General features: G+C 39.5%; 1 protein-coding gene across 4 annotated transcripts in view; it reads right to left on the reverse strand.

Annotated features, from left to right (window-relative positions):
* The window catches only part of RABEP1 (rabaptin, RAB GTPase binding effector protein 1), a 92,078-nt gene extending 74,763 nt beyond the window's left edge, over nucleotides 1–17,315 (reverse strand). For 2 of the 4 annotated variants that reach the window (XM_018064462.1, XM_018064464.1), the window contains exon 1: nucleotides 17,058–17,315. In XM_018064462.1, coding sequence (XP_017919951.1) covers nucleotides 17,058–17,091 — 34 coding nt within the window. In that variant the 5' untranslated portion in view covers nucleotides 17,092–17,315. The remainder of the gene's footprint in view (nucleotides 1–17,057) is intronic. The other 2 variants (XM_018064463.1, XM_018064465.1) reach the window with 1 other exon arrangement.

Genomic DNA, 25,101 nt, shown 5'->3' on the forward strand with positions numbered 1-25,101 from the left:
CCCTCTCCAGCATTTTTTTGTAGACTTTTTGATGCCAACATTTCTGACCAGCATGAGATTGTACCTCATTGTGGTTTTGACTTACATTTCTCTGATAATAAGTGATGTTGAGCATCTTTTCATGTGTTTGTTAGCCATCTCATGTCTTCTCTGGAGAAATGTCTGTTTAGTTCTTTGGCCCATTTTTTAATTGTGTTGTTTATTTTTCTGGTATTGAGCTGCATGAGATGGTTGTATATTTTGGAGATTAATTCATCAGTTGTTTCATTTGCTATTATTTTCCCCCATTCTGAAGGCTGCCTTTTCACCATGCATATAGTGTCCTTCCTTGTGTAAAAGCTTTTAAGTTTAATTAGGTCCCATTTGTTAATTTTTGTTTTCATTTCCATTACTCTGGGAGGTGGGTCATATAGGATCTGGCTGTGATTTATGTCAGAGAGTGTTCTACATATGTTTTCCTCTCAGAGTTTTATAATTTCTGGTCTTACATTTAGATCTTTAATCCATTTTGAGTTTATTTTTGTGTATGGTGTTAGAAAGTGTTCTAGTGTCATTCTTTTACAGGTGGTTGACCAGTTTTCCCAGCACCATTTGTTAAAAAGATTGTCTTTTCTACATTGTGTATTTTTGCCTCCTTTGTCAAAAATAAGGTGTCCATAGGTGCCTGGGTTTATCTCTGGGCTTTCTATTTTGTTTCATTGATTTATATTTCTGTCTTTGTGCCAGTACCACATTGTCTTGATGAAGATTTTTTTCTTTTAATCATTTACAGGGGGGAAAAATATCAAGCCTAACACAACATATGACACCTCTTAGAATCATGTTTGATTATACTATAAAAAAATCAAATCCCCTATGTACACACTGTCCTTCATTATAACACAGAAAACCTAAAATGTAGATGTAATTTCTTATCTCTCTACACTTGTTTATAGAAGGACTACAAGATAACTACACAGCTAACATTAGTAGTTACTTATCACAAGAAAAGTTCTTCATAAATAATAAAAACACAAGCATTTATTTATAAGGAAAGTTAAACGCATTATTTATGAGCTTTTTGGAAATATCAAGATCATACATTGAAAGGAATCAGAATTTTGATAAACAGTTATCCTAAGTGCGGAGAAAGAAGATTAAGAGACATGAGACATGAGAAATCAACAGGCAAAAATATTTCCAGGAGAGAGTGCTGATGTTATTGGTGTTGTTGCAGGATCTCAAAGTTAGAAAAAATTAAATAATGGAAGCTAACAATTAAGTATCCACTACCTATCAGGTATCATACAGAAAGCAGTAAAGCATAATAACTGAAAGCACAGGCTCTGGAATTAATTTTTGAATGCCAGCTCTGCCACTTATAAACTGGTTCCTTCTCTTTACCTGTAAAAATGAAGACTAGATTACTACTACATAATCTATATACAGCTTAAAGAGTATTAGGCAAGTTATTTTATACACTGGCTCATTAAATTTTCAAAACCAACCATAAAGTAGGCATACCATCCCCAGTTATAGGTGAGGAAACATTCTGAGAAATTAAGGAAAATGCCTACTGTTGCACAGTTAATAAAAGGCAGAGCTGGGTTCAAACACCAATCTGTCAAGGCCTAGAAAGATTTCCCTGTGATTGTTAAGTATTTCATAGAGATTAATATAGGCGATCCATGCATCACATGAGTTATAAACAAGTATAATACCTTCTAGGGTGGCTCTTTTATTTAGTCACACTGTTAATTTACATGTTGAAACATATATACTCAATAATAAGTCATTTTCCTTTACAGTAAGGGCATTATACTGTTAGGATTTGGGGTTTTTTTAAGTTATTTGTGTAACTTTATATCAGAATGGTAAAGACATAATCTAAAGCATTTTATTATAAACCAGTGGTTCTCAACTGGAGGTGCTTTTACTCCCCAGAGGACATTTGGCAATGTCTGGAGATATTCCTGGTTGTCATAACCAAGGGCTAAGGGTACTGGTATTCAGTGGTTAGAGGTCAAAGAGGCTGCTTAACATCCTACAATATAAAGGACAGTCATACACAACAAAGAATAATCCACCCTAAAATGTCAATAGTGGTAAAGGTGAGAAATCTGTTATAAACTGATAGGGAGGGTTGAGAATTTCAGATACAAGTGACAGACCAGAAGACGGGTAGAAAGTCTCTCTCCAAAGGAAACCATAAACAAAACAAAAAGACAATCTACAGAATGGGAGAAAATATTTGCAAAGGATATGACCGACAAGAGCTTAATTTCCAAAATATAACAACAGTCCATACAAGTCAACAACAAAACACCCAATCAAAAAAATGGTCTGAAGAACTAAACAGATATTTCTCCAAAGACGACATACAGCCGGCCAAAAGGCACATGAAAAGAACCTCAACATCACTAATTATTAGAGAGATGCAAATCAAAATTACAATGAGGTACCACCCCGCACACTGGTCAGATGGTCATCATTAAAAAGTCTACAAATAACAAAAGCTGGAAAGGGTGCGGAGAAAAGGAAACCCTCCTACACTACCAATGAGAATGTAAGTTGGTGCAGCCACTATGGAAAAACAGTATAGAGATTCCTCAAGAAACCAGAGTTGCCATATGATCTAGCAATCCCTTTCTTGGGCATATATCCAAACAAGACTACAAATCAAAAAGATACATGCACCCTGATGTTCAAAGCAGCACTATTTACAATACCCAAGACATAGAAATAACCTAAATGTCCACTGACAGATGAATTGATAAAAATGATGTGGTATATATATCCAATGGAATTCTACTCAGTCATAAAAAAGTATGAAATAATGCCTTTTGCAGCAATATGGATGGCCTAGGGATTATCATGCTAAGTGATGTAAGTCAAAGACATATTATGATACCACTTATACGTGGAATCTAAAATATGACACAAATGAACTTATCCACAAAACAGAAACAGACTCACAGACAGAGAACAGACTTGTGGTTGCCAAGGGGGATGGGGGATGGATGGATTGGGAGTTTGGGGTTAGCAGATGCAAATTATTTATTATATACAGAATTGATAAACAATGTCCTACTGTATAAGATAAGGAACTATACTCAATATCCTGTTATAAACCAGAATGGGCAAGAATATGAATATATATATATATATATCTGAATCACTTTGCTATATAGCACAAATTAACACCATATTATAAATCAACTATACTTCATTTTAAGTCCATTCTAATCCTAAAATGCTGTCTCCTTACCATACCTGATTAAAGCAAATCCATGATATATTTCAGGACAGATGACTAGGTAGTAATCAACAGCAAGTCTTAAAATTTTGTATACTTTTCAACCAAGCAATTTCACTACCAAGTATATACCCTAAGAAGTAATGATGATTAATATACAGATTTCGTTACAAGAATGTTACTTCTTTAAAGCATTTATTTCAAAACATTAGAATTTCAAAAGTTAGAAATAAGCAAATGCCTAACAAAAGAAAAGCGACCCCCAAACAAGTTTCAAGATGAAACTTGAAAGAGACCATAACAAATTCTAACAAATCTACAGGGAATAAAAAACATGTCCTATGTTATTTAAATTGTCTTCGGCATAGTAAAAGATGGAATGCTTCCCTATTTTACTAGGCTAGTATAACCAAGGTACCAAAACCCAAGGTAGTACCAAAATGGAAAACTACAGGCCAATCTCAGTTATTAATTTTTTCAAATTAAAAAAAGACATTAAAATTCTAGATGGCAACCCACTCCAGTATTCTTGCCTAGAGAATCCCAGGGAGGGGGAGCCTGGTGGGCTGCCGTCTATGGGGTCGCACAGAGTCAGACACGACTGAAGCAACTTAGCAGCTTAGCAGCAGCAGATACATACTAGAACAACCCATCACAACCAAGTTGAGTTTATCTCAACAAACTCTGTCCCACAATTAGGAAACCAATTAATCAATTTTGTTACAGATCAAAAAGACCTGAAATAATCTCAATGAATTACAAAGGAAAAAAGTATATCAATGAAAGAGGAAAACAGCTCTGAGAAACAAATGTCCAATAAAAGGATGATCCACATACCTAAAACAGAGAACCCAACAAATGGAACTAAGAAAATATTAAAAGAAAAGCGAAAATATTCAAAGATTTAAAAGAACAAGTATTTCCAAAAGGAAATCAGAACTGAATAAGCAACAAAAAATAATAAAGATGTGAGCAAACAGGCTGACACAGAAAGAAAATAGAAGGAATCTGGATCTTGGACATCCTTGAACAATTTAACCAGCCTTGGAATGTTTTACTTCTAAACTTGTCATACACAAAAAAATCAACCCTTGAGTCACTTGGGACTGGATTTCCAATTGTTGTGGGGGAGACATATTCCTGACACAGAAGAATACATCAAAACGTATATATATCCAAAGTATCAAAATTTACATGCACGTAAAATTTGAACCTTTGAACAACTAATAAGGATTAAGGTAAGTATTTGTATAAATATTTAGAGACATGTAGCAAGATGTTTACAACAGTGTTAACTGTAGTAGAAAATAATTAAGTATTAATAAATATATACCGAGACACCTAATTAATATTATGGAATCCATGCAATGGAATACCATGCAGTCATTAAAAATAAAATGTGTTACTTGAGTGGGAACAACATCCTATATAAGTATTAGAATTTTCAAGAGTTTTTTCATACAATATACATATTAAAACTGAAAAGATAATAAACCAACAAGTGAATGGATATTATCTTTGGCTAATCTTGTTTTCTTTATGCTTTTCTACATTTTCTGAATTGCTTGCAGCAGGCAATATTAATTTTATCTAAAATTCCTAACCTGACAAACAGTTCATATAGAAACAACTCAGAACATTCAAATGATACGAAAAAAAAATGGCCAACAATTTAGGAAAAAACAAAAATGAAAAAAGTATAAGCAGATATCTGACACTGAGATAAAGCAAGTCTTTGAAAGTATTGAAGCATTATCAAGTTTGTTCAAGAGAATTCTTAGGCTTCTCTATACCATACATTAGCAATAAGAGAAAGAATAAACTCTAAAAGTATCTGTAACAAATAAATGACAAAGGCCAATGTCCAGGAAAGATATTTATAATAAGAAAATGACAAAGGACACAAAGAAAACAAGTGGTCAATACATTTTTAAAGCCTAATCAAACCCATCAAAACAGTATCTTATTGCTGTTTTAAGTTGCATTTAGTAACTTAAAACAGCAATAGCATTTGTCTATGCTATAAAAATTTTAATCTATACTTAATGTTCACAGGAATGAGGTTACACTAAAAGACATCAGTACTAATGGGAGAAATGTAAACTAGAATAAGACAGATGTCTAAGGATGTCTCCTATAGAATTATGTATTATCTACTAACAGCAAGATCTTACAAATAATTGGAGGCAGAAACAGGAAAATAAATTATGATATACTTACAGACTTTTTTAAAATATAAATTTATTTATTTTAATTGGAGGCTAATTACTTTACAATATTGTATTGGTTTTGCCATACATCAACATGAATCCGCCATGGGTGTAAATTTTATATCATAATTAAAAATAGAGGGACTCCCCTGGTAGTCTAGTGGTTAAGACTCTGAGCTCCCAATGCTGGGGGCCCAGGGTTCCATCCCTGGCCGGGACACTAGATGCCACATGCCACAACTAAAGAGTTCACATGTGGGAACTAAAGATTCCTCATGCAGCTGAAGATCGAAGATCCTACATGCTGCAACTCAGACCCAGCACAGCCAAGTAAATAATTTAAAAAAAAAAAATACAAAACTACATGTGCAGTATGTTCTACTGCTTAAAAATTGTATTTGTTGATATAAAACATGGCCAGAAATACACTAAAATGACAAAATATCCCAAAGCATACAATTACAAGTAATTAGTCCAGTTTTCTTTAAACTTTCTTTGTTATTTTATGGCAGGAAAAAAAAAAACAACACCTTGGTGTTTTAATTTTGCCCTCTTTTTAATGATGAGAGTTTACTTAACTAAACCTAAGTAAGGAATAGTGGGTGGAATGAAAACAGTCATGAAGCCTGAGCAATTTACTAAACTTTCACTTCCTCAACTGTGAAATAGGGAGAATACCAACCTTAAAGAATTCAGAAATTTGAATAATTAATGCACTTAAAGTGCCTTAAGGGAGTATGGTGCTAGACAATGTGATCACTCCAACTTTCATCTGAATGAATAGATACCTAGGAAGAGTTCAGGAAAATTCTAGAAGGTTCTTGGCTCTTTAAAACATTAAAACACTAGAAAGTAGGGGAAAAGTCATTGTAACTATGTGGTATAACACCAGAAAAGATAAATCAAAAAACAAAACACTATTCAGAAATGGGCTCAAGTATTTCTGGATATTTAGCATGTAATAGTGTGACATGTCTAAATCAATGGAGAAAAATCACTATATAAGCTATCCGGCTAGCCATTTGAAATAAATTCTAATAAAAGCTGGATTCCTATCTCAGTGCCTACATCAAAATAAATTCCAAAGTGATGTAACATTTAAAAGTAAATACTAGAGACTTCTCTAGTGGTCCAGTGATTAAGAATCCGCCTTGCAAAGAAGGGGACTCAGAGTCTGATCCCTGGTAGGGGAATTAAGGTCCCACATGCTACAGCCAACTATAAGCCCAGGTGCTACAACTACTGAGCCCACAAGCCACAACTAAAGCTCTCACATGACACAACGAAGACCTGATGCAGCAAATAAAAATATTTCTTTTAGGAAAGTAAATACTAGAAGATAACATAGACAAAGGAAATCTAGAGGCCACTAAGGAAAACACAGTATGGACAGGGAAGCCTGGCGTGCTGCAGTCCATGGTGTTGAAGAGTCAGACACGACTCAGTGACTGAACTGAAGGAAAACACTGATAAGTCACACAAAGTTAAAATATTTCCATATGCCAAAACATCTCAAAATAAATATACAAAATGGGGGAAATTTTTGCTACACACATGATAATGAGGTCAACTTCCCCATATGCAAAGAATTTGTTAAATTCAGGAGCTATAAACTCTCATACGGCTTCCAGGTGGCTCATGGTAAAGAATCTGCCTGTGATGCAGGAGATCTGGGTCCGATCCTTGGGTCTGGAAGATCCCCTGGGAAAGGAGACGGCAACCCACTCCAGTATTCTTGTCTGGGAAATTCCATGGACAGAGGAGTCTGGCAGGCTACAGTCCACGGGGTCACAGTCGGACAGAACTTAGTGACTAAACAACAAGCTCTCTTATACCCTGACAGTGAGCCTATAAACTGTCAAACCTTTTTGAAAGAGAATTTGACATTCACCATTAAATTTTTAAACATTCATCCTTTGACTCAGTAATTTTGGTTCAAGCAATTTGTGACACAAAAATACTCACGTGAGTGTGTGAAGACAGGTACAAGGATATTCGCTGAAGTTTTATTGTAATGGCATGAATATTTATCAATGAGGACTTACTTTAAAAAATTACAGTGCATCTATATTGTTGTTCAGTTGCCCAGTCCTGTCCAACTTTTTGGACCCCATGGACTGCAGCAGCTATATTATGCAGCCACAAAATTGATCTATTTCAAATATAGTAACATTATCTATATCAAAAACAAAGTAAAGAAAAAGAGAGTTGAGAGAAGTATATACACTATGACTCCTCTTTTAAATCATCAGGATATACATTTCTTTTAAAAAAAGAAAAAAGAAAAATATATACCAGATCTTTAACAGTGTTTATCTCTGTGAGGCAAGTTTATGAGCTTATATGGACTTTTCCATTCATATTATACATTTACAAATTTTCACAAGCAATTTTTTTATTTCTGATGCAAAAAAATATTTTTAAGAAATTTAAAATCACATACACGCAAAGACAAGCACAATAAAGGACAGAAATGTATGGACCTAACAGATGCAGAAGATATTAAGAAGAGGTGGCAAGAATACAGAGAACTACACAAAAAAAGATCTTAATGACCTAGATAACCATGATGGTGTCATCACTCACATAGAGCCAGACATCCTGGAGTGTGAAGTCAAGTAGGCCTTAGAAGAATCATTATGAATAAAGCTAGTGGAGGTGATGGAAGTCCAGCTAAGCTATTTCAAAAAGATGCTGCTGTTAAAGTGCTGCCCTCAATATGCCAGCAAATTTGGAAAACTCAGCAGTGGCCACAGGACTAGAAAAGTTCAGTTTTCATTCCAATCCCAAAGAAGGGCAATGCCAAAAAGAATGTTCAAACTACCGCACAATTGCACCGATTTCACATGCTAGCAAAGTAATGCTCAAATCCTCCAAGTTAGGCTTCAACAGAATGTGAACTGAGAACTTCCAAATGTACAAAAGGATTTACAAAAGGCAGAGGAATCAGAGACCAAATTACGAATATCCGCTGGGTCACAGAAAAAGCTACAGAACTCCAGAAAAACATATACATTTGCTTCATTGACTAGGCTAAAGCCTTTGAATGTGCAGACCACAACAAACTGGAAAATTCTTAAAGAAATGGGAATACCAGACCACCTTAGCTGCCTTCTGCAAAACCTTTATGTGGGTCAAGTGGCAACAGTTAGAACCCAACATTGAACAGCCTGGTTCAAAATTAGGAAAGGAGTATGTCAAGGGTGTATACTGTCACCCTGCTTATTTAACTTATATGCATAGTACAACATACAAAATGCCAGGCTGGATGAAGCACAAGCTGGAATCAAGACTATAGGGAGAAATATCAATAACCTCAGATACGTAGATGACACCACCCTTATGGCAGAAAGTGAAGAGGAATTAAAGGGCCTCTTGGTAAAGGTGAAAGAGGAGAGTGAAAACCCTAGCTTAAAACAACATTCAAAAAATGAAGGTCATGGCATCCGGTCCCATCACTTCATGGAAAATAGATGGGGAAACAACAGAAACAGTGACAGACTATAAGCTCCAAAATCACCGTGGACAGTGACTACAGCCATGAAATTAAAAGACACTTGCTCCTTGGAAGAAAAGCTATAACAAACCTAGACAGTGTATTAAAAAACAGAGACATTACTTTGCCTACAAAGGTCTGCAGAGTCAAAGCTATGGTTTTTCCAGTAGTCATGTTCAGATGTGAGAACTGGACAATAAAAAAGGCTGAACACCAAAGAACTGATGCTTTCGAACTACAGTGAGGGAGAAGACCCTTGAGAGTACCTTGGATAGCAGGAAGATCTAACCAGTCAATCCTAAAGGATATCAACCCTGAATATTCATTGGAAGGACTGATGCTGAAGCTGAAGCTCCAATACTCTGGCCACCTGATGAGAAGAACTGACTCCATTGAAAAAACCCTGATGCTGGGAAAGATAGAAAGCAGGAGAAGGGGACAACAGAGGATGAGATAGATGGTTGGATGGCATCAATGACTCAATGGACATGAGTTTGAGCAAACTTTGTGAGATGATGACGGTCAGGGAAGCCTGGCATGCTACAGTCCATGGGGTCTCAAAGAGTTGGACACAACTGAGTGACTGAACAACAACAACATGAAAGAATAAACAAATACATAAATGGAACAGAAACAGTGAGCCCAGAAGTAGACAGATTCACACAAATATAGATGACTGATCTGTAACAAAGAAAAGGCAATTCAATGAAGAAACGACAGCCTTTTCAACAAATGATGGTGCTGGAACGACAGAATATCCACATGCAAAAATAAAGAAAAAAGAATTTAGAAACAGACCGTACACCCTTAACAAAAAATAACTCAAAATGAGTCACAGACCTAAATGTAAAATGCAAAACTATAAGACTCCTGGAGCAAAACATAGGGGAAAATCTAGATGACAATGACTTTTTAGATAGAGCACCAAATGAACGACCCATGAAAGAAATAATTATAAGTTGGGTTTCATTAAATTTAAAACTTCTGCTTGTGAAAGACACTGCCAAGGGAATAAGACAAGCCACAGATCTGGAGAAAATACTTGCAAAAGACATATCTGATAAAGTCCTGTGATCCAAAATATACAAAGCCTTCTTAAAGCTAAACAATAAGAAAATTAACAATCTCTTCAAAGTTATGCAAAAATTCTAAACAGACACCTCACGAAAGAAGATATACAAACAGTAGTAAGTTCAACATCATGTGTCTTTCAGTAACTGCAAATTAAAACAATTAAAGATACCACCACAAATCTACTAGAATGGCTAAAATCAAAAACACAGACACTTGCTGAACAAACGCTAGAAAAAGTGGAACAAGAATTCTCATTTATGGCTGGTGGGAATGCAAAATGGTACACCCACTTCAACATACTCTTCCCATATGATCCTGCAATCACAATATTTAGCCAAATGAGTGGAAAACTTACATCCGCACAAAAACCTGCTTTACAGAAGTTTTATTGGTAACTGTCAAAACTTGGAAGCAATCATGACGTCCTTCAATAACTGAATAACTCGTACATCCAGAAAATGGAGTATTAATCAGTCCTTAAAAAAAAAAGAACTGGGCTACCAAGCCACAAAAAGACATGAGGAAACCTTAAACGTGTATTACTAAATGAAAGAAGCAATCTGAAAAGGCCACATAACTGTATGATTCCAACTATATAACATTCTGGAAAAGGCAGAAACCATGGAAACAGTAAAAAGATCAGTGTTTGCCAAGGATCTAGGGGAAAAGACAGATGAGTAGGTAGAACACAGGGGATTTCCTGGGCAGGGAAACTATTCTGTACAAAGATACATGCATTGCATGTTTACCCAAACCCACAGAATGTACAACACGAAGAGTGAATAATGTAAATGGACTTGGGCTGATAACGATGTGCAGGTTCATCGATTACTTACAAACTTACTACACTGGTGCAATGTTGTGGAATGCTGATAGTGGGGAAATGGCGAGGGGGTATAAGGAAACTTCTGGCTCCTTGTACTTTCTGCTCAATTTGTACTTTCCATTCAGTTTTGCTGTGAAACTAAAACTACTCTAAAAAATAGTGTCTACTGATTTATTAAAACCGGTAACAATATCTGTATCCCCAGTGTCTAACATGGTATCTGGTCTATAGTGAATACTGAAAAAGTAGTAATTTAAAAAACACACAGCACAGAGCAAGGCATGTAACAGTTCAATAAACCACAGCTTTTATTTTATTATGAACTAATACGATACAGAGAAACAAAACAAATTTGAGGGAATGTTACCATACATTAAACAGAGTTGAGAGTTTTAATCAAAAGAGTATCTTAGATGTTCAATGCATAAGTCACATGGACTCCAAGTCTGGAATATTCTGAAATTTTTAGGGACACCATTTTAGGAAGAGCACGAACTACAGGGTAATGGAACATCTGGCTAGCCAAACAGAGGAAACAATGAAGAATGGAGAGAGTATAGATAGAACCCTCATATGAGGAACTGCCAAGATGGAAGCAAGCTCTTTAAATATCCAGACCTTTTTTGTGTGGAAGAGAAAATAAGATTGATTTTGACTCCTTCATTAGTCTCTAATGAGAAAAGCTGAACAAAGTCACCTTCCAACATAGCTTCCCCTGTTCTTTCACTTGTAGTATGTTTCCCCTGTGTTCCAGAGAAGACCAACGTACTAACACTAGGCACCTCCTCATTTCACATTATTGTTCCTAAGGTTCATTCCTCCACTATATCATAAAATTCCTGAAATTAGAACTATGCAGAATGCCAGTTCTGCATTACCTGGCACAACTGTACTACACAAAAGAGAACAACTGTTTACGAAATACTCCTATGAAGACTAAACTCAATTTAATGATTAATTATACAAGAACAACACATCAAATTTCACTAAATAAAAACCAAAATTAGAGTCCTTAAGATTCAAAGGCAATTCTATCCACTGTCAGGTAAGACATACAATTAAAGGATTATTATACAACCCCAGGCTACTGCATGTAGGCACTCTGAAGTAGTTAAGACTGTGAGAGGTTAAGCTCAGGGCTTTCGTGTTTCAGATCAAGTTTAGTGGTTGGCAGCTTTATCAAATAATAATAAACCAAATATATGTATTATTGAATAAAATGGTGTTAAAACAATAGATTTAACACCTTCAGTTCAGTCACTCAGTCCTGTCCGACTTTGCAACCCCATGGACTGCAATGCACCAGGCCTCACTGTCCATCACCAACACCTTGGAAGAAAAATTAAGTTAGAGCCCTATGTCACATCAAAAATGAATTCCAGATTCAGGCAGGTTCCCCCAGCAAGCTAGAAAGCAGCTTTCCAGGGAGCTCTGCCCTTCAGAGGGCCACAGCTGCACCTCCTCCAACCAAGTCTGGATCTCTGGGAGCAGCCTCTTGAAGATGTGTTTCTTCCTTGGGTGCTCTCCCTTAGCCCTAGAGGCCATAGCTGATGAGTATCTCTACTATTCCTGTATTCGTCAGGCTGTTCTTTTTCCCTTAGGTAATCTCTTATGTGGGCTTAAATGGTAAAGAATCTGCCTGCAATGAAGGAGACCCCAGTTCGATTTTTGGGCTGGGAAGATTCCCTGGAGAACGAATATCTATTTAGTTAACAATTCTTTATATTAAACTTTATCTGTTAGGTTAAAAAATAAATAAATTTCAGATGATCTATAGTACTAATTACACCTCCCTTGCCTTCCTTAACTCTGCTGCCAATCTAGCAACCAGTGATTGGGTTTGGGGTTGTTTTTTTTAAATGTTAAGTCAGATCACACCACTCCTCAGCTCAAAACATTGTCAATGATTCCCCATAGTGAAAGTCAATCTTTACAATACTCTAGCCCTATAATACCTGTGACCTTTCACCTCTTATTTTACTGCTCACTTCTCCCTTCCTCTCCCACATCCCTCCACCCACCCAATAATTTCATTCTAGCCACACTGACCTCCATGCCATCCCTCAAACATGACAGACACATTCCTTCACTAAGGCATTCGCAAAAATTGATCCCTCTGTCTGGAATACTCTTCCTTCAGATATCCACATATTAGTTCTTCTATCACCTTCAAGTTTTTGGTCAAATGTCACCTTCTCAACAAGCTTACTCTGACCACTCTATTTAAAACCAGCCTACCCCGCTTCCTTTTACACAGCACTTATCACCTAACAATCCATATGATTTGCTTATGTTTGTGTTTAATATCTGTTTCTCCCATGCCAGGGCAGGGCTTTTTATTATCTGTGTGGTCCACTGATATATTCCAAATATCTAGAATTGTGCCTGGCAAGTAGTACACACACACATTTGTTAACAGTTTTACACTTGTCTGTGGGATTAACTAACGGCCTTCTGCTTCACTACTTAGGAACAAGGACTAGGTTTTTTTCATCATTTTATTTCCTAGAGCTCTGCCTAGACTAGGCACAGAAACATTTATTAACTGTAGATTTTTTTTTTTTTGGTCTATCAGAAGATACAATTTTAAAACAACTGACATTATCCAGGACTTATAAGAGTGTAGGGGAAACCTACCCTCTCATATACTATTGGCAGGTATGTAAACTGATACTTTTTGAGAGTAAGCTGGCAATAGCTATTAAAATTTAAATCACTCAGAGCTCACGCCCTTTAATTCAGTAGTCTTACAGAAGTACCTGAAAAGTATGTACAAAAATATCTAGACCAGAATTACTTATAAAATGGAAAAACTGAAAGCAATCTACCTATCTACCAATAAAGATAGAGGCAAATAAATCATGTTTATTTGGTACATGTTATGTGACAACATTCTTTAAAGAGAATGAGGCAGATCTGTAGCAATCAACTGGAAAGTAGCCCACGATCTAGTAAACAGATCAGGGGGCTCTGGCATCAGATTACCTGGATTTGAATCCTGGCTCCCCTCACTTCCTAGCTAGGTAATTCTAAGCACTTTTTAACTTCTCTGTGCTTCAGTTTCCTCATCAATAAAACAGGAACAATATTATAATAGCATCCACTTCACTGACATGAAGATTTCCTGAGATAATGCATGCAGTATCTATAGCACATTTATAGGCACATAACCATTTAAGTATATAATCAGTACAGTTATCATTGACAAGTGAAATAGACAAGTTGCAGACCTATGTATGTAAATCATGTCCATTTCAGGGGGAAAAGTCTATGAAATTTATAGAAAAAAGTCAAGTACAGAAAACTTAATAATGGTTTCCTCTTAGAGATGAGAGAAGACATACTTAATAGCCACCCATTTTTAATGGAAAGAATTTAGAATATAGCGTTTTTAACTAAAAAAGAAATGAAGTAAAATCAGAGCAAATGCTTCTAAGAGTTTAACTTAGATTTTAAAATATTACAGTTTGAAATAGTTTACATTATATATATTCTTTGAATTCTCAAGATAAAACAATCAGCTGAAATTTGACTATTAAAGTTACCTTCACTCTAAATGAGTAAACTAAGGTGCACAAGCCAAAAAACAGTTTTTAAAAAACTTATAAAATAAGGACGTGGACTGCAAGGAAATCAAATCAGTCAAACCTAAAGGAAATCAACCGTGAATATTCACTGGAAGGGCTGATGCTGAAACTCCAATACTGTGGCCACAGCATTTGAAGAGCCGACTCACTGGAAAAGATTCTGATGTCAGGAAAGATTGAGGGTAGGAGGAGAAGGGGACAACAGAGGATGAGCTAGTTAGATAGCCTCACTGACTCAATGGACATGAACTTCGGCAAATTCTGGGAGATAGCGGAGGACAGAGGAGCCTGGCATGATGCAGTCCATGCGGTTACAAAGAGTTGGACATGACTTAGCGACCAAACAGGAAAATTATTACACTTTAACCTATAGATTTTACACACAAACCAATTCTTTTTTTAACCTACAATATCTCCACAAAAAATAAAAGATATGTCAAAGAAAGAAAAGAAAACAACATCAACGTAAATTAAAACTGCTTCTAAAATGGGATACCTGAGAATTCCCTGGCAGTCCAGTGGCTAGGACTCTGTGCTCTCACTGCCGAGGGCCTGGGTTCAATCCCTGGCCAGGGAACTAAGATCCTATGAGCCGTGCAGCGCGGTCAAAGAAAAAAATAAAAAGGAATAAAAGCTAGATTAAAGTCAAAAAGTAAAAGTTACCTTTTACTGTCAGTTTAACTCAAAAGAATTCTGCAATTTTTTAATAACAGCAGGGCTAGGAAATTCAAGTGTGCTTAAAGCTAAAGTGTTAAGTAGTGGTCTATACTAAGTTCAGCAAAAGAGAAAAATAAATCCCCCAAGGTGAATTTCTAAGACACAGACACAAATCACTCAAATACACCGAATTCTCTCTCCTTTGTTAACAGTAGCTCCTGGCTGCTCATTTACTACACTAATTGAAAATACTGCAATCTATGCAAACTAAATCTCATCCCATAGTCACAGGATTTGAAAAATGGGGAATAAACCTGCAGTAAGAATACATGATTTCTTGAAACTAATTTTTCCTAGCCTCTTTCAAGTGCTTAGTCACTTCTCCCTATTTACATCAAAGACCATTTCACATCTAGAAAGAGGGAGGGAATTTTGATTCTGGACTGTCATGTCACCTGAGCCGCCCTAGACGTTTGTTTCCATGCAACTCAAGAGAAGGCAGCCGCCAGCTAAGCATACCTACCACTCCAGATCAGAACCAGAAGCCACTGGGGCTCCCTTTACTCTGCCTCTGCCTGCAATAACAAAGAGGTGTTCGTAGAAGCGCAGTGTTTTCTTCCCTGACACCAAATGCAAAAGGTGAGGATTAAAAGGTAGCCTGAAAACTCGTTTCCTCCAACAGTCCACCAGAGAATGCCTCCCATCTACTGAAACAGAAACAGCATCCAGATTTTCACACAACTCCAGGTGTGTGGGTGCTAGACATCTCTCCTCAGGCAGCTAACAAAATCTAAAACTAGAGGCAAACAGGCTTCAGAGTACACTCCAAGAAAGAAGTTAGCATCAAAATCTGGTAACATGGTTTCACGTTCCTCAAAGGCAAGAACAAAGAATCAGGTTTTCATGAAATATTACCTTAAGAGACAACCCTAGGCAAAGGCAAGTTTTTAAGCACCAACTATGTGCCAGTGCCAAATTCCAACATTCCACTCACACTTAAAGATGCTAAGCACACACGCTGACTATAGAAATACACCTGAAAGAACTCTCACTCCCAGATACAATAGTACCTTGCCAAGGACCAGGCACAAAATAGCAACACCTGGAACCATGCGGTCACTCTCTGAAGCTGGGCTTAGCCAACTTCCCAGAGGTCGGGAAGGCCTGACAGCCACCTGGGACTATTTAGGATAGGACTCTTTCTCCTTCCTTCCATGGATGGAAGTGCTATAAAAAGACACGTTTTTGCCTCGATTTCAGCATTCCCAAATACCGCCTTAATACTAATCACTTTATGTAAGTCATGTTATCTCCCTTATAGACCAAAAATAAAGGCACGAATGAATCTCTTCTTATGAGAACACTCAAGTTCAAAGAGGCTAAGAAACCTGCATAGTGCTTGTTAGTGAAGGCTCCAGGTGCTTTAGACGCCCAGGCCCCAGCACTTTACCATTAAGCCACGACGTCTCTCAAGGAACGCTACTAAAACCAGTTACTGATCCGAGCCAGTTAGTTTCATGCCACAAAACTGAGCTCAAAGCATTCAGTGACATGGACGGAGGCGGGGCGTGGGGAGGGCACATCACCACTACCTAAGCAATTTTTCTTTTAACGAATATAGCACATGTTCCTGATTTCCATCCTCCTCACGGGCAGAACCCACGTGCCGGTCCCACCGCTACCCAGAGCAGCTCCCTCTCCACGCTGCCCAGCTCACCCGCACCCCCCTCACGCCGCCCCCACCCCAGCCACGGCCAACGCCGGCACCTCCCGCCCCCTCGCCAGAGACGGCCGTCCAGGCCCTCGCACCGCCCTCGCGTGCAGCCAGCGCCGGACCCCGCGCGCTCCCGCCTCCGCCCGGCGGGGTCACCTCCGGGGCCTATGCGCGCCCTTCCCGCCGCCCGCAGGTCCCCTCGCGACGCCGGCGCCGGGCAGGCCGCGCCCGCCGCGCCTGCCATGGTGGGCGCCTCACCGTCAGGCTGAGGAGCCGGGCCCGGCTGCGCCATGGCCGGGCGGCCGGCCTCGGAGAGCGGGGATGGGCGGGGAAGCGGCGTCCCGGGCTCCCGCGGGCTCAGCTGGCGGAGGAGGCGTCGACCGAGCCGCCGCCGCCGCCGCCCAGGTAGGAACCGCTAAGGCTGAAGCCGCCGGCGCCGCCACAGCCGCGGGCAGAGACGGACCCGAGCGCCGACCTCCGCCTCCTCATCCTGACAGCGGGAAATAAGCAGTGCGCAGGCGCGGGGGGATGGGGCGGCACGTGACGTCGCCCTGAGGGGAGGGGAGGGGCTTCGCGAAGGGAGGGGCGCGCAGCGCGAGGCGGAGGCTGGAGGAGGGGCGGGGGGCGTGGTGGGGGAGGAGGAGGCTGAATACGGGAGGAGGGAGGGGAGGAGGAGGAGGAGGAACAAGAGGCGAGCTGCGGCGGCGGGAAAGGCCAGGCCTTGTTCGGGGGCAGCTCCTCGCCCTCCGCCCCAGAACAGAGGCGAGGAAAAAATAATTACAAAAAGAAGGGCGAGAGAGGAGGCTAGATCGTGAAATCAGTGCAAATCCAGCCTCTACCTCTTCTAGCTGTGTGACCTTGGGCGAGTCACTTAACCTCTTTAAACCTCACAGCCTCTGCCTATATAATGGCTACTAAAAGTTTAAATAAAGTGTGCAGAACTGTTTCTTAGGTACTTTCCATCACGCACCTATGTGCGCTATGACTTTTCAGTGCCACGCATCACGAGGGGTGATGGGGATACAGCCAGACACAGTTCTTGCACCCACGAGGGGAGAGGGAGAAGATGGTAGGTAGACAATACCGCCCTTACACCTGGGCATAGGTACACAGATTAGAGGCGCACCTCTACCCCAGCTCTGACCGCATTCCTTACCTAGTATCCAGGGACCATGCCCACCTGGCATCTGTGCTTCTCTTTCAGGACCAAGTTCTTGGAACTTGTGACCCCTGAATTCCCTCCCCAAATGACTGGAGGCTGTGGGCCCTTCTCCAGGCCATGTTCTCTAAGGTAGAGTCTGGGGACCCCTAGAAGTGGCTGAGGGGCAGCTGTGCTTGGGGGAGGAGCACGTCACTCAGACATTTGCGCTTCTGTGTACACAGATGCCTGGAGAAGGCAATGGAAACCCACTCCAGTACCCTTACCTGGAAAATCCCATGGACATGGATGGAGGTGCCTGGTGGGTGACAGTCCATGGGGTCGTGAAGAGTCGGAGACGACTGAGCGACTTCACATTCACTTTTCACTTTCATGCATTGGAGAAGGAAATGGCAACCCACTCCAGTATTCTTGCCTGGAGAATCCCAGGGACAGAGGAGCCTGGTGGGCTGCCATCTATGGGATCGCACAGAGTTGGACACGACTGACGTGACTTAGCAGCAGCAGCAGTACACAGATGCCTAGTGCAGGACAGAGATGGAAAAAGAGGGCAGGTGGGCCAGGGCAAGTGCTCCCACCACCACCTCAGTTTAGCACATAAATCTGAGGAGTCTGGGGATCCTAAATTTGAACCTGGTCTTCCATGGCATTAAAGATGTATATTTGTCAACGTAGAATAGAGCATATGAACAGTTGGAGTGATTTATAATTTTAAATAATTTAGGTAGACATGTTGCATCTGTTTGTACTTTTGCCCCAAATTCTGCTAACATTAGAAAAGGGCCTATACACAGACTTGAGTCTTTTGAGCAGTTAATATCTTCGAATGACTGATTTGCCTTTGAGAGAGCAAGCAGAGTGGCTTCCCCAATCCCCCGTTAAATGACTCTCCTGCAGATCCATGCTGGACATGAAGACCTTTGTCCAGGATAAGACAGCCCAGTGCAGCTTCTCTCTGGTGATGACTAATTCAAAGCAGGGACCATAAAGATAGCAGATGCTGATACCCTCTACAGAAGGAACACTTCTAGTGAGTAAGAGGTATGTTTATTGCCATTGATAATCTGAGGCTTGAAGCCAGGCCCCCAAGGTCAAGGTCAGTCAAAAAGGATTAGACTGCTGATCTAAACACATAGAGCACCCCACACAAAGGAGGTGGTTGAAAAAGCAATTTGGAAATCACATTAGGAGCATGCATGGATTATGTACATTTTCATATTTTTAGGTAAATCCTAACACCCAGCAATTCCACCCCCAGGCATACATTTTAAAGAAAACTAGTGTATGCTCAAAGCCTTTATTAACTGTAAAGACATGATTCTTATACTCTGAAAGAAATTGGGAGATAAGATTTAAACACATGTAATAATTACTTATCAATTACATTGCACATGTGCCACAGTAGATACAGAATATCTAAGGTGACATAGCTTATAATAAAATAAAAGCCCAAGAATTCATCAACAGAATAGATAAAATTTAAAATATTCATAAAATGGAATACTCTACAGCAATAATAATGAACAAACAACAGCTACATAGTCAATATAGATGAATTGCACAAACATAATTCTGAGAGAAAGAAGATGTAGAATAATACATACAGAGTGAGTCCATTTATATAAAATTTCAAAACAGGCAAAACTAAACCTCATCCACGCTGCTGCTGCTGCTAAGTCGCTTCAGTCGTGTCCGACTCTGCGACCCCATGGACTGCAGCCCACCAAGCTCCTCCATCCATGGGATCTTCCAGGCAAGAGTACTGGAGTGGGGTGCCATTGCCTTCTCCAAACCTCATCCATACAAAGTTGGTAAACTGTAAAGATGGGAAGAGAAGGACTTTCACAGAAGTCATGACAGTGGTTCCTGAACCAGGGAGGGAAGGACACGGGATGAAGGATGGTATCTAAAGCCCACCTTCTACGGTGCTGGCAATGTGATATTCCTTAAACTGGGTCCACATAAACTAATTATAAATCTGGGAAGGTGATGTTCAGATGAGAAAGACCTAGGAGTATTTGCCAAATACAAGCTTAAAATGAGCCAACTTGATGCAACTGCTGGAAAGTATTGATTCTGTGCTTCGTGAACAGAGTCACAGAGACTCTTATTAGAATTCACAATTGAAAAAAAAAAATAGAGTCACAGTGTGTAAATCACAGGAGGTGATGCCTGTTCTGCACTTTGCCCTGATTAGGTCACATCAGCAGTGCTGACTATGTTTGCTCTGCACACCATTGTTTGCAAGGGTACACTAACCAGCTGGAGTGGGTGGAGTCCCAGGGAATGAAGAATCTGAAAATTATTTCCTGATGGAAATAGCAGGCAAAAGTACTCTAGTGGGGGAGGCGGGGGAGATGACTTGAGCTGTGAAGGCTGTCTTCAAATTGTGGAAGTCAATGTGTACAAGCCTGCTGTATGACCAGAAACTGCAGCAAGACAGGCTTCAACCAACCTGAAGAACTTTTTCTCAGAGCTAACTAGAGAGAGAAGGGGCTACTTTTCAGGGAAGGAGTCCCTGTCATTGTAAGTGTACAAGTAGAACTGGCTAGCAACTGGGCAGAGATGCTTACAGGAGGATTCCTACTACATTGGTGGAATTAGACTAGACCATCTTTACAGTCCTTTTCAATGTCAAGGTTCTGCAATACTAATGGCAATAAGTTTGCTGCATTTTAAAGTTTACTAGGTTTCCCTGGTGGCTCAGTGGTAAAGAATTCACCTCCCAATGCAGGAGATGCAGGTTTGAGCCCTGGATCAGGAAGATCCTCTGGAGAAGGAAATGGCAACCCATTCCGGTATTCTTGCCTGAGAAATCCCCCTGAAGGGCTACAGTCCATGGGGTCACAAAGAGTTGGATGCAACCGAGCATACATGCAGCTTCTCATGTATTACTTCATTTAACTTCTCACAGCATTCCAGAAGGTATACAGTAGACACAAAGTAGATAAACCAAACTTTCCTGGATAAATCCCATGTCAAAATTCTCCAAATTTTCCTTGTCAGAATCCTCCGGTTTCTGCAAGTGCAGGTACAGCTCTGAGATGAGGTGTCCCAACTTGACAATCAGCTGACAGTACTCAGAAGTGCTGGGGTTCTCTCTCTCTAGGATCCAGATTCTCTAGGGCAGGAAGGAACCAAAGAGTAGGCTTATGACACCATACTTCTCTGATCTTCAATAAAGGCGACTTCTGTGCAGGATAGAAGTGTTTCACATGTAGGCTTTCCCCTTGTAAGTTTTCTGTAAACCATCCACATCAATGCTATTTGATCACCATTCACCTGCTTCTCACTTCTCATTGGATTAAAAACCATAATTTTAACCATTATTAATAATAACACCACTTAGCTGAGCACCTACTACTATATGCTAGAGATATTACCTGATAACAGCTCTTAGGAGTAGATTCTATTATCCCAGAACTCAGAGAGGTTAAATGACTTGTCCATGTCACACGGTAAACAGAAGAACTAGAATTCAAATCCAAATCTGTCTCACCCCAGAGTATATGCTTTTTGCTGTCAGTGCTGACTAACCATGTCTATCAGGTATCAGCAAATACCCCAACACTTCAGTGCCATTATCAACTGAATTCATTTTTAGAAGTTTAAATGGTATCTCCGAAAGTTACCCTTCTTTTAAAATAATGTTATTTCTTTATTTTTTACTGTGCTGGGTCTTCCTTGCTGTGCAGGCTTTTCTCTAGTTGCAGTGAACGGGAGCTAGTCTCTAGCTGTGGTGCATGAGCTCTAGGTGTGCGGGCTTAAGTAATTGAAACCCATGAGTCCAGTAGTTGCAGCTCCCGGGCTCTAGAAATAGTTGTGACGAATGGCCTTATTTGCTGAGGCACATGGTATCTTCCTGAATCATGGATAGAACCCATGTCTCTTGCATTGGCAGGTAGGTTCTTTACCACTGAGCCACCAGGGAAGCCCATGTTACGCTTCTTTTAATTACTTGTTTATTTTTTTCAGATTATTTGACTAAAATTCTAGTGTTAGTTTTTTCAATATATAGAGAAAGCAAAAATACTTCCTCAACCTCTCCTCCCCTCAATACACACGCAATCCCACACCTCTCTCCAGGGCAAACTACTGTTGTTACCAGCTTTGTATGAATCCTTTCAGACGTTTTTTTATGCATCTATGAACATGCTGAAACACATGCCTCTGTTTTATCTTCCTCACATAGATATGATCATATTGTACATTTACTCTGAACTTGTGTTTTTCCTCAACAGTATGGTCAATACCTATGGCTTTTCTTCATTCTTTTTAACTCTCATGTAGTTTTCCATCTTGGTAAATGGTTAGGTTACTGACAGTTTTTCATTACTTACAAGCAATGCTGCAAGGGACATGCATACCTATCTAGGCACTTTATATGAGTGACTTTTCAGAAGATTTAATCTACCCCCTTAGAATTACTAGATCAAAAATCATGAACACTTTTTCATTTAATGAATGTTGACAAAAAGTATCACATCAATAATATGACAACAGTATGTGCACATATTTGTTTCTGTACCTCCTTACCAATACTGGCTTTTTCAGTCCTCTTTATGTCTGCTAATCTGATGGACCAAAAAAATCTGATGGACGATAAGCATTTCCCTGAATATCAGTGAGAGTAGAAACCTTTTCATGTTTATTTTTATCTGCTGTTTGCATATAGCAGATAAAAATAAATTTATATAAAGTTATATAAACTTTATGTAAATTAAGCTATTTGTCTTTTATTATTGATTTGTAGGTGTTCCTAGGTATTCTGGATAGTAACTGTTGGTATATTATATATAGTGTATTTTCTTCTAGTTTGTTATTTGTCTTTTCATTTTAATAACACTAATAGTGTTATTTACTTACAGAAGTTTTACATTTTTTTATTTTTAAAAATATTTATTTATTTGGCTGTGCAAGTTCTTAGCTGTGACACTTGGGATCTTCAATCTTTATCACAACATGTAGGATCCTTTTTTTTTTAGTTGCAGCATGTAGGATCTAGTTCCCTGACCAGGGATCAACCCTGGGCCCCCTGAATTAGGAGTGCAGAGTCTTAGCCACTGGATCACCAGAGAAATCACAGAAGTTTTACATTTTAATTGTCAACTTTTATATCTTTTCATAGCTCCTGGATTTTTCATCTTGTCCAAGAAGGCCTTTCTCACTTCCAAATTCATACATGTATTCTCAATAGTTTTCCCAGTATTTCCCCAATATTATAATTTTAGTTTTTCATGTTTGGATTTTTAATCTGCCAGGAATTATTTTTCATATGGAATGAGGCAAGGGTGGAAAAGTACATGGCAACCCACTCCAGTATTCTTGTCTGGAGAATCCCAAGGACAGAGGAGCCTGGCAGGCTATGGTCCATAGGATCACAGTGAGTCCGACACGACTGAGTGACTTAGCATGCACGCACACAAAGGTAGGGTATCTAACTTAATTTTTTCAGATAAATAGGCAACTGTCCTCAAATCATTATTTCCCTACTTTAATTGTTGATAAGTTTCTATAAATATATTAACTAGATTTATTTTTTTGCAAGAGGGGGGAAAAAAACCTCAAATAGGTTTTTAAAAAGATGGAATTTGGTTGCTTATGTAACTGAAATATCCATAGCACCAACTAGTTTGGAAAGAAGCTTCAAATAGAGGAATAGAGCGTGAGGCTATTTTGGTGGAGACCTGAATGGAAAGATGGAGGCAGCCACAGGAAGACGTGAAAGGAAAAGAATATTCATGCAAAAAGAGGAGAAATGTATAAAAGTTTTACAAATATAACTAACTTGAAATGTTCAAGAGATAAAAGAAAGCCACAATGAGTGGAGCAGCGCGAATGAAGGCCAGAGGAGTGGGAGACTCCTAGAGAGGTAAGAAGGGTCAAATCCTGTCAGACGCTGAAGCCACAAGAACGATTAAATTTTGTTCTATTTTATTCCTTCCATTAGGGCTTCCCACATGGCACAGTGGTAAAGAATCTGCCTGCCAATGCAGGAGACACAAGAGACTTGGGGTTGATTCCTGGGTCAGGAAGATCTCCTGGAGTAGGAAATGCAACCCACTCCAGTATTCTTGCCTGGAAAATTCCATGGGCAGAGGATCGTGATGGGCTACAGGCCGCGGGGCCACGAAGAGTTGGACGTGACTGAGTGACTGAGCACACACACATTCCTTCCATTATGGGAGCCACTGGAAAGTTTTTAAGGGAAAAGCTACAGGATTTGATTTACACCTTTTTTTAAAAAAATTATTTATTTATTTATGGCTGTGCTGGATCTTCATTTCTGCGAGGGCTTTCCTCTGGTGGCGTGAGTTAGGGTTACTGTTCATTGCAGTGGGCGGGCTTCTCATTGCAGGGGCTTCTCTTGTTGCTGAGCACAGGCCCTGTGGTGTGGGGCTTCAGTAGCTGCAACATGTCAGCTCAGCACTTGTGGCTCCCAGGCTCTAGAGCACAGGCTCAGTAGCTATGGCACACGGGCTTAATTGCTCCAAGGCATGTGGGATCTTCCTGGATCAGGGATCAAACTTGTGTCTCCTACATTGGCAGGCAGATTCCTTACCACTGAGCCACCAGGGAAGCTCTAATTTACACTTTTAAAAGAGGTCACCCTGGCCACCACTTGGGAATGCAGATTATGAGAGAGGAGAGAGGTAAAGATGGAAGTGGGGAGGGCAGTTAGGAAGTGCTGCCATGCTCAGAAAGACAAAGGATGGTGGCTTGGTCCAGAATTATATCAGAAGAGATACAGAAAAATAGGTATTGGGGGTTGAGTTATTTATTTATTGAGGAGAGGATTTGCTGAGGGGGGGAATATAAGGTTCTGTTTTTGCCATAGTACATGTAAGATGTTTCTTGGGTTTCTGAGTGCAAGTGTCAAGTAGATAGTTGAGGGGGGAAAAAAGTAGCTGGTTAGATATACAAATTTGGAGCTCAGGCATGGACATATGGTTTAAGAGTCACCAGTTTACATGATATTTATAGTCAGTAGCTAAGATATATAAAGAACTCTGTAAAAATCTAGAAAAACAAGACTGAAAGCCTGATAGAAAAAATGGGCAAAAGGACATGGTGGTTCATTAAAAAAGACTAAGTTCTTACACATATCAACTTCACTCAAAGTAGAATTCAGAATGGAACTAC

The sequence above is a fragment of the Capra hircus genome, chromosome 19 (genome assembly GCF_001704415.2).
Source record: "Capra hircus breed San Clemente chromosome 19, ASM170441v1, whole genome shotgun sequence".
Lineage (NCBI taxonomy): Eukaryota > Metazoa > Chordata > Mammalia > Artiodactyla > Bovidae > Capra > Capra hircus.